Raw genomic sequence first — 10,044 nt, forward strand, 5'->3', positions numbered from 1 at the left:
CCCTTGGGCAGACAGCGTTGAGGTGTGTTCTTCCCTGTCTTCCAAGCCCCCCACCCCCGAGGGTTTCCCACCACCCACAGTGGCTGTGTGCTGCCTCCCCGTCCCTGGCTGGCTCCACACACGCCCCTCCCTGGGGACCCTTTCCCCTTCCAGTAACTGCTTGTGTAAGGGTGGGCTTCTGGGACGTGGTGATTGGGGGGCAGTGCCCCCTGCGCGCTGACGCCTGTGTGCGCCCCTCCCCAGCCCGGGAAGATGGTGGACTACCTGGCCAACACGGAGATCAACAGCCAGCGCATCGCGGAGGTGGAGAACTGCTTCGGGGCCTCGGGGCAGCCGCTGGCGCTGCCCGGCCGCGTGCTGCTGGGCGAGGGCGTGCTGACCAAGGAGTGCCGCAAGAAGGCCAAGCCACGCATCTTCTTCCTGTTCAGCGACATCCTGGTCTACGGCAGCATCGTGCTCAACAAGCGCAAGTACCGCGGCCAGCACATCATCCCGCTGGAGGAGGTGACGCTGGAGCCGCTGCCGGAGACCGCGCAGGCCAAGAACCGCTGGCTGATCCGCACGGCCAAGAAGTCCTTCGTGGTGTCGGCCGCCTCCGCCACCGAGCGCCAGGAGTGGATCAGCCACATCGAGGAGTGTGTGCGGCGGCAGCTGCGGGCCACCGGCCGCCCGCCCAGCACGGAGCACGCGGCGCCCTGGATCCCGGACAAGGCCACGGACATCTGCATGCGCTGCACACAGACACGCTTCTCGGCGCTCACGCGGCGCCACCACTGCCGGCAGTGCGGCTTCGTGGTCTGTGCCGAGTGCTCCCGCGCACGCTTCCTGCTGCCGCGCCTGTCGCCCAAGCCCCTGCGCGTCTGCAGCCTCTGCTACCGCGAGCTGGCCGCCCAGAGGCGCACAGAGGAGGAGGAGGGGGGCCCGGGCGCAGGGTCCCCCGCCAGGGCCAGCTGCGGAGCGTCCAGTGGAGACGACGACGACGACTCGGACGAGGACAAGGAGGGCAGTGGGGACGGGGACTGGCCCGGCCACGTGAAGTTCTATGACTCAGGTGTCTCCTGGTCCTCCTTCCACAGCTGACCCGGCCTGGACACTGAGGCACCGGCTCCGAGTCCCTCTGGATCCACGAGACCCCACAGCTCAGGCTCCGAAGAGGGCAGAGTTCCCAAAGCTGCCCCATCCCCCAACAGGACCCCGGCACCTCTTTCCTGGACAGTGGCGTCTTCTGTTTCCATTGAGCAAACCCAAACACTCAGGCCTCTTGGGACCAAATGCCGTTTCTCAGCCCTGTGACCTGAAGCTCCCTGAATTATGAGTGCAGGCACCTTTAGGGACCAGAGGGGAGACGGGACTGGAGTGAGGTCCTCTCTTCCCCGAGGCCTTGAACCACCACACGTGACCCCAGACAAGGACACTCCCCAGGGGATAAGGTGGCTCCTGGGAGGCCTACAGGAGACCCAGGCTTGTCCATCCACCTTGCTGATGCCCCCACCTAGTCAACTGGGCTTTGTCAGGCCAGGCATGCGGGCTCACCCAGAGCCCACAAGAGACTGCGTGTGCAGGTGTCCACCAGGCTGGGGGCTGCAGTCCGAGTTGCCCTGGCCCGGGCAGCCTGCCAAGGCCTCTCACCTCATCTCATCTCTGCAGGGGTCCAGGGGCTGCTACCTGGCTCAGTGCTCGCCTCTCCCTGGCTGGGGAAGCATCGCTTTCTGTTGGCCCTGATTTCAGTAACAGATCTTCTCCAGGCTGACTTCACAATAAAAGGAAACTTGTGGACGGTGTGATTGAGAAGTTCAGGTGTCCTTCAGACCCTGCTCCCTCAGAGGCTGACACCATGCTGGGACAGATGCCAACAACTGTCCACCAGGCGAGCGTTCCCGGGGACGCGGGCAGCGTGGTGGGCTCAGATGTCTGCACCACACCTGGGCTGGTTCCAAAGGACACACCCCTCTGTCCGGGAGCTATGCCTGTAACCCGGCACCTGTAGCCCTGCTAACTTGCTGTGAGTTCTCTGAGTGACAGCGAGTGCAGAGAGCAAGGAGCCATGTGTCCAGCTGTGCCCTGGCTGCCTGGGGGGTGGTGCTGCTGAATGGGGGGGCCCCAGGTGCAGCGAGTGCGTGTTGGGGCTGGAGATGCAATGCCAGCCTGGCCCACACCTGGAACAGAGTCGTGGGTCCTTTAAGACAGTCTCCGGCTGTGGCTTCTGCATTCTTGGTCCGTCACCTGGCACCGGCAGAGCGGGGCTCACGGCCAGCTGGAAGGAGTGAGGGTCCAGGGAAGCTCCCCCAGCCCAGTGCTTCAGGGCGCAGTGCTGAAACCCCACCAGCAGGGCTCCAGACCCCAGGGGCCGACTCGGGCCAGTCCTCTGATGTCTGAGGCCTTCCTCACAGGGGCAGAGGGACCAGACTGGGTGGGGAGGGGCAGAGGTGCGCCCCAGAATGACTTGTTTGTGTAGTAGCCCTTGGCCTCCTGAGCCACACAAACTGGTCCAGGCTGGTTGTGCCAGGGCAGAGGGCTTGGGGCGGGACAGGTCACGGGGTGAGGGGTGCTTCGTGGAAACAGACTAGGGTGCCCTCAGAAACAGGCCAGGCACTGAGGCACCCGAGGCGCTTCCTTAGGGCCAGGGAGGGATTTGGTCCAAGAGGGGACACAGGCGGTGCCCGACCTGCCAGGCAGAGCCCATCCCAGAGTGCGCGCACCCCCCCCCCCGCATAAGCCCTTCAGCCAGCACCCTACATTTCCCATCCTGACGCCCATCTCAAAGCCCAGACCGGCTACGGGCTCAGGATGAGGGATGACTAGTCAGAGAACAGGGCGGTCACACCCAGGAAAGGAACACGAACCCCCAGGGAGCTTTGCAGGGCTGCTCCCGGTCACAACCCGAGAACCCAGGGGCAGGTGCACCGCTGGCATGGCCGGGGTTCGTGCCAGATGAGTCGTGGGGGCCCCGTTCCGAGTCCCTCTCAGGTCCTGGCCCTGCTGGCTCCGGGACGTCCCGGTGCTGACAGAAAGGCAGGCCCGGGGGGGGGGGGGGAGGCACCAGAGCCAGACATTTCTGGGCAAAAACAAGGGAAATTTCAAAATCCTTGGACGGTCCGCTTCAGGGTCCTGCCAGATGTTCTGACTCCAAAGGGCAGACTTTCCGGAGAACAAGCCCTGCCCCCCCGTGGCTCCCATGCGGCAGGGAGGGGAGTCGGGGACTGGCATGTCATCTGTCCGGCCCTTCTTTCTCGGTGTAACAGGCCCCTGCAGCTGCCCCTGCAATGTCCTGTACCCAGTTTTGAAATGACCAACATTCTCAAAATGCCAAAGTGCCTCCCTTCTCTCCCAGCTGAGCCTCCTGCGGTCCCCACCCCGAACGAGCTTCGGTCCCGGGTCAAGCCAGCCACTAGCCAAGAATCTCTGTCCCTGAGGCCTGCGCTGTAGCTGGACCCGGAGAGCAGGCGTCCCAGCAGAGGCTCAGGGACAGGTGGCTGGAGGCCGGTTTGCCCAGCAGACCCAGCATCTTCCCTTCGGAATATTCACGAACACACGGCGCCTGCAAAGGCAGCCACACCGGGTGCAGCCCAGGGCGAGGGGATGCAGCTGACAGTTCCCAGGAACTGCCGGGTACAGGTTACAGCCTAGTGTTCCTAGGTGAGGGGGTCCGAGGCCTAAACAGCAGGGATGCAAATTCCATAGCCACAGGGGCAGCATTACAGGATGTGCACGGCACGGTCCACGTTTAACAGAGGTGGTCGGAGGCGTGGAATCTGCAGCAGATTTTATTTCATTATATCTTCTGGATTTTCTGTTTTCAGCAATAAACACTGACAAACAAAAGGAAAGGCATCACTGTCAAAGCATTGAAAACAGATTGAATGCAGGCGGCCAGATTGGTGGGAGGGGCTGCGTGTGGGTGGGGCCGTGTGTGGGCGGGGCCACGTGTGGGAGGGGCTGGGGCACAGGAAGAGGAAACCCTCTTTGAACCTGATTTGGTACCAGGCTGGTGTGGCCTAGGGAGCCAGATAAGTGCCTTCAGCTCCTGAGGGACGAGGACTCGAGGTTTGGGCAGATCTGAGGCCCAAAGTCCCCTAAAGGCCCCTGGGACTCAGCTGTCAGGGGGGCTCGCTCAGCAAGGCTGCGGCATCCAGCCCAGATCGTCAGGAGTGGGAATATCTCCTCCCCACGCCGTCTCCCCAGGAGAAAGACAAGCTGACATGGGAGGGGCTTCAGTGGACGTTGGTGAGGGACCTCTGACCTCTGAGCTGACACCCCTGTGCCCTGGGTCTGGCAGGGGAGGACCCCCACTATGAGTGACCCCCAGTGACCTTCTCTGAGTGAGGAGCCTCATCGCAGTGGCCCCCCTGCCCATCCCTCCAGCAGCACAGAAGTGACCCAGGCAGCAGGTCACCCAGCAGCGTGGTCTGTGCTGGACGAGGCCAGTGGGAGAGCAGTTCCTCTGAGACACATGGTCCACCCTTCCTGAGCTCCGTGGGCTCCGATGCATCAAGCTCCCCTACGCACATGGAGGTCGGGATCTGACCCTCCTGGGGAGGAGGGCCCCCTAATCCTGTACACCATATAACGCCTTCTTCATCAGCAATTTCCAGAGCATGATCCAGCACAGCAGAAGCCTCTCCCGCAGGAGACACAGGGGGGTGGGGCAGCCCAGCCCCCAGTCACATCCCTCGGGACCCCTGCCCGAGGGGCTAGTCGCCATACTGCACTTCGGCGTGGAGCTCCTTGGTCACGTAGCCCACCAGCATGGTCAGCAGCCGCTGCTGCAGGGCCTCACTGCCCATGACCAGCATGGTCACCTGCACAGCGTCTGTCCAATCCAGGTCGCTGAGGATGGCGTTGACCTGTCGGAACAGCTTCTCCTGCTCAGCTGGCGGTAGCTCCATCAGGATCTGAGGCACAGGCTTAAACTGCCCACTCGTCATCCAGGCCCCTAACAGTCCCCCCACAGCACCACCTAGAAGACAAAGGGGGTTCAATGAGTCGGGCCTGTTAATTAATGAAGGCTCTGGGAGCTTGCTGGGAGCTGACCCAGTGTGATAGTGGGCTCAGCAGGCTCAGCCCCACCAGGCAGCGGGCTAGGAAGAGGCTGAGGTGACCTTCGGTCCACTGTGCTCAGGTCATGGACACCCCAGCAGACCCCTTCCTCAGCCCCACCGTCAGGGATGCAGCACGAAGCGTCTCCCCACCCAGAGCTGAGCTAACGAAAACCCTCATTTCCACCTTTCCCATAAAAGTCTCTCTGCCCGCAGAGGAGGCCACCGAGGAGCAGGTGCTTGGTCGCGAACCATCCCCATGAGGCCACGTGCTCCAAGGCTAACAGGCTCCTGGCCCTTGAACTTTGGGAGTTTGCAGTGAACTCGCCTGTTACTGGCTCTGCAGAGAGATGAGAACTTTTCTCTAAGCGGTGTCACCTCAGAACCCCGAGGGGTAGGATGATGAACCACCAAGTTCATGCATTCAACCTTTTCTCTTTCTGCTACCCCCAGAGGGCACAGACATTATTTCAGATGCAAATTGGTTCTCAAAGTCAAGGCACTCTTTGGCTTCTTAGTTGTAACAAGTGCACCTGGTAACCTAAGACACTGACATCGGGGAACGAAACGAGGTATTCAGTCCTAGCTTTACACTTCCCTGTACATCTCACTGTTCAAAAGTGAGTGTGTCTGGAAGGGTGTAGCCGGGCCAGAGAGAACCCGTGCGCAGGCCGGACTCGCCCGCGGCCACTAGACCTGCACCATCTCCTGGGAGCGGGGACACTGCCCCCACCGGTGGGAAGAACCCGCCTCCTGTCCTGGAGGCTGCACACAGCCCTTGAACAGGCTCCCTGCTGCCTGGACGAGGACATTCGGGGAGGAAAGCAAGTGATTTACAAGTGTCTCTGCTGTCTTCCCCACCGCACTGGGGAGCCGCTGGGAACCAGGAGCCATCCCGGGCAGAAAGCAGTCACCTCTCCAGCTCCCCGAAAGGATCTCCACCAGCCCTGGCCAGATTGGCTCAGTGGTTAGAGCGTCAGCCTGTGGTCCAGAGAGACCCGGGTGCGGTTCCCGCTAAGGGCATGTACCTGGGTTACAGTTTGTCCCCAGCCCTGGTTGGGTTGTGTGGGTGGCAACCACTCGATGTGTCCCTTTCACGTTTATGTTTCTCTCTCTCTTTCTCTCTCTCCCTCCCACTCTATCTGAACAAAAAATGAAAAAATGTCCTTGGGTGAGCATAAAAAAAAGAAAGGATCTCCACCAGACTGAGCTCTGCGAGACCCTGCACCCGGCCCCTGCCCAGCACCCTGGAGGCTGTCAGTAAATCTCTGCTGAGCCCATGTGCCAGCCCATGCCTTCAGCAGGTGCCCTGGGCTATAGGGTCCATTGTAGGCCCCTCCCCAAGGCAGGCCTGAACCCCACCCTAGTGCACAGTTAGGTCACCGCCCATGGTCTGGGCCACAGCCTGTGGTTGAAGCCACCCAGGGTTTTAATCCTCCCTGCTCCCCATTCAGCAGAAGCAATGTCACCCGACCTCCAAGGGACCACGGGAAATCAGCCAACCTTCCTTCACTGCCTGAAACGGGTTCCCACATGGAAGCAGGTGGTAAAACCAGCTGCAGGTAACACTGTAGACTGTGTACCATGCTGGAGTGTTGACGCGGGAAGGGGACCCTCCCAGAACAGCTGATAGGAACAGCCAGACAGCACCTGCTCCAGGTAGAGGCCCCCCAAACCCCAACTCCCCCTTGATCCTGCTGACCTACAATGATGGGGGTGGGGGGTTCCCAAGGGACACCCTGAGGACTCCCCACTCTTGGACACAGCCCTGGGGCAGGGCGCCCTCCCGTCTGCACGACATGGACGCCACCTCCAGAGCGCCCTGCGTGTCGGAGACACAGACACAGAAGTGTTTTCACCAGGACATGTTATGCGCACAGAGATCCTGTCACGGGGCACAGACTTCCATGAGGCCTCTGTCCCACACCCATGAGGCTGGCAGCCCCCGCGAAGCCCTTGCCCTTACCAACAGCTATTCCTGGTGGGCCACCAACCAAGCCACCAACGAAGGCCACGGTGCCAGCGACCAGGGCGCCCCTCCCTGACTGCTTGACAGCCGCCTTCATTTGCTTTGCCTCCGAAAGGGAGCACAGCAGCCGCATGACTTCTTCCACCGCGAGGGGCATCTCTGGGCGGGAGCTCGCCTTCGGGAGGGAGCGTTTCAGGAGCGTGACTCTTCCTAGAGTCGCAGACACGCCTCCTGTGTGGGAGAGGACCGCAGCTCCACCGGGGGCCGGACGGACAGCTCCGTCAAGGGACCAGTTCTCTGTCACGGAGATGGTGGGGCTTCGGTTAGTTAATGAGCAAACAGCATCAGCAGGGCGGATGGAAGGCCTCCACGCCCCCTGAATAACTCTGGCCTGTGGCAGAGAAGTGACGACGGTCATGCTAGGGGAGGCGAAGCCTGGCAGAGTCCCCTGGGCTGACGGTGCCCCTGAGGTGGAGCCAAGTCAGAGAGGGGAAACCAGGACCCTGCCCCGCGCTGGCCTCGGGCCCTGCCTGTCCTGAGCAGCTGAGATTCCCAGCTGTGCGACGGGCTGACCTCCACCGGCTGGACACCCGAGGGGTGAGCCTTGCCTGCAAAGTGCCTGGCAAGTCGGGGACCCTGCAGACTCTTAGCGAGTTGGCTCCAGGTCAGCGTCAGGCTACTTATCCTCAGGCCTGGCTCCCAGGAGCTCTGTGCCTGAGGCCACCCACTTCTCCTCACCGGCCGGGGTGGGACTGACGATGAAACCGCCGGAGAACAGAAATCACACAATTCCAGGGACTCGAGTCCTGGGGGGACTGCAGGAGGAACTGACCTTTGGAACAGTGATGTTACTACAGCTCTCAGGTCAGGAGACTGCCAAGCTGGCTGGCAGGTAAGTGCAGGGCAGGGCAGGGCAGGGCAGGGTCCTGGGGATGGGGCGCCCCCACGTGGCAGGACCGGGAAGTAAAATCAAAGCTGAGTTTTCTTTCAGCTTCAGGGGGAGCTAAGCTGGCACATTTCCCTTTCCAGCCCCCCGACATCCGGCTGACCCAGGCACACAGTAGCTGTGGGAACTGATGAGACATTTGGGGAAGACTATTCCTCAATGTCTTTGGTTAGATGAGGGTTTTTGGAACCAAGGAAAATGAAGACCGGTCTCCAATGTGCAATTGTTCTCAGAATCGTGAGTTCTCAGAACAAATGTGCGGAGCTTCCATATCCCACAGTCAGGGTTTCAAAGTTCTCTCCGGTCCCGAGAGCTGAGAAGGGCCCCAGGCTCCAGAACCTAGAGCCGCCCCTTTTCCTTTCTGACCTGCTTGAGATCAGGGATTCCCCAAGGACACAGGGGTCCCTGAAGGTCTTGCGCACTCAGCCAGCATGGGAGGGGTACACTGCCTTTCCCAACACACCCCAAGGGGTCTTCAGCCCCACTTGGAAGGCAAGACTCCGAGAGAGTGTGACCCAGAACACCGGACGTCCATCCCTCGGCGCTCGAGTTCAGAAATGGCAAGCATGCGTTCCCAGGGGCCTCTGTTTGCCAAACGGAGTTTGAGAGGCAGAGGAGGGCCGGCCGTGCAGGGCTGCCCAGGGACTGGGGAGAGCTCGGGGGTGCCTGTGCCCGCTCCAACTCCTAGGTGTCCTGGATCTCCCAGCCCCTCCTGGCTTCCAGACCGAACACCGCCTCCTCCCTGGAAGAGCCCCCTCTGCTCTCCCAGAGGTCAAGACCTGTCCACACATGAATGTCTCAATTATAAACCAGTGTCATGACCGCAAAGGGACAGCCCCTGGAAGAGGCCGCTCGGAAGGGGGCAGAGAGCAGACCTGATTTTCTCTGTGAAGCGAAGCAAATGAAATGAGCTGCAACCTTGTTTCCCAAAGACCTGTTTGCAAAGATAACAGGAACGCAGATGTTATGCCTCCTGGGCGCGAGGCTACGGACTGGAAACCACAAAACCACGGCTCAGAATCGGGGTCGCCCTGTCCTGTCATCTGCACCGACACACATGCCATCCTGCTGGGATGGAATCGTCCCCCTTCCCGTCTCACACGCACCCCCTGCCCTTGTGTCCTCGTCCGAACACTGAGCCCATAGGTGTTCTTGTTGAGCTCAGATAAACACCTGTGGCCTCTCACTCTGAGGCCTTTTATTTCTGGGTAACAGTTGCTGGTACTTAAAAATCAGGAGATTTCACATGAACCTCAGATTCCATCTCTTGTAAAATCAGAGGCCACTGGGGCCAGAGCTGCCCGGGGGCTGCCCACTGTGCCACAGGCCCTGGCCTGTGCTCCTTCCTTCCTGCCCACTTGGCACCTCTCAATCTATCTTTATTGAAGGCGGAAGAAGCTCCCAGACAGACCCAAACTCACCTCGCTCCTTAACCATTAAGAGCCCTTCCTGATCACCTCTAAACCAGCACCCAGAGCCACCCCACGGGGCAAGGCCAGGTGGGCTGCCGTTCCCAGGGGTCCTGGAAGGACTCCACCCCGCTTATACCCCACCCCATGCACACCCCAGCTTACAGCCTGGGGTCACTGCGGGAGGTCACACACACACACAGGTGACAGCCCCGCAGCGGGTCAGCGCGGGGCTCTGGGTGTAGGCCCTGGGACGGGCGCCTGGGTCCCACCCCCCCTTGCTTGCACTTCCGCTTCCTCGGGCCTTCCGCACGCTCCCCGCTCCACCTCTTCTCCGGTAAATGAATGAAGCTCACGTGTCCGCCCGCAAGTGCCGGGCGGGCTCCGCGGGCTCCGCGGCTCCGGGAACGCGCGCCCTCCGCCGCCCGCCCGCCCTGGCCCTCGCCGGCTGGACGCTGGGGCGCCGCTGCGCGGTCACCGGCCGTCCTCCTCCGGGGACACTGGCCTCACCCCCGGCTGACACGGACCGGCGGCGTCCAGCGCGCAGGCCCCGCCCTCCCGCCTTCCGGCTCCTGCGCGGGGACCTTCCGGGTCGCCACCAAGCGGGGCGCAGACAGACAAGACCGCGGGGCGCAGGCACTGCCCTGGGGCCCCTGGCCGCCGGCCTCGCAGGACCCGGGCAGG

At 61.7% G+C, this 10,044-nt stretch overlaps 2 protein-coding genes across 5 annotated transcripts; one reads left to right on the top strand and one right to left on the bottom strand.

Annotated features, from left to right (window-relative positions):
• The first annotated feature begins 245 nt into the window (after nt 1-245).
• PLEKHF1 (pleckstrin homology and FYVE domain containing 1) lies at nt 246-1,908 on the top strand. Its single transcript, XM_036275492.1, has one exon. It carries the CDS (start codon nt 253-255, stop codon nt 1,078-1,080), a length of 828 nt encoding a protein of 275 aa, XP_036131385.1. The 5' UTR covers nt 246-252; the 3' UTR covers nt 1,081-1,908.
• Nucleotides 1,909-3,244: 1,336 nt separating this feature from the next.
• On the bottom strand, nt 3,245-9,775 carry CUNH19orf12 (chromosome unknown C19orf12 homolog). 4 transcript variants are annotated; one of them, XM_036275859.1, is made up of 3 exons: nt 9,717-9,775; nt 7,003-7,302; nt 3,245-4,957 (listed from the first exon to the last, which is right to left on the bottom strand). In XM_036275859.1, exons 2-3 carry the CDS (start codon nt 7,160-7,162, stop codon nt 4,692-4,694), a joined length of 426 nt encoding a protein of 141 aa, XP_036131752.1. In that variant the 5' UTR covers nt 7,163-7,302; nt 9,717-9,775; the 3' UTR covers nt 3,245-4,691. The 4 variants fall into 4 exon arrangements, with proteins under 4 accessions (XP_036131752.1, XP_036131751.1, XP_036131753.1 ...); XM_036275858.1 differs by lacking the exon at nt 9,717-9,775 and adding an exon at nt 9,373-9,702; XM_036275860.1 differs by lacking the exons at nt 7,003-7,302; nt 9,717-9,775 and adding an exon at nt 9,526-9,703.
• Nucleotides 9,776-10,044: the final 269 nt, after the last annotated feature.

This window comes from Molossus molossus, unplaced genomic scaffold, assembly GCF_014108415.1.
Source record: "Molossus molossus isolate mMolMol1 unplaced genomic scaffold, mMolMol1.p scaffold_m16_p_21, whole genome shotgun sequence".
Classification (NCBI taxonomy): Eukaryota; Metazoa; Chordata; class Mammalia; order Chiroptera; family Molossidae; genus Molossus; species Molossus molossus.

What these genes read in the sequence shown, in the direction of transcription:
- PLEKHF1 (XM_036275492.1), top strand. Translation starts at nt 253, where the DNA reads ATGGTGGACTACCTGGCCAACACGGAGATCAACAGCCAGCGCATCGCG.
- CUNH19orf12 (XM_036275857.1), bottom strand. Translation starts at nt 7,423, where the DNA reads ATGACCGTCGTCACTTCTCTGCCACAGGCCAGAGTTATTCAGGGGGCG. An exon ending in CCCACCAGGAATAGCTGTTG is followed by an intron (nt 4,958 to 7,002) that starts GTAAGGGCAAGG and finishes TTTGTCTTCTAG; the next exon opens with GTGGTGCTGTGGGGGGACTG.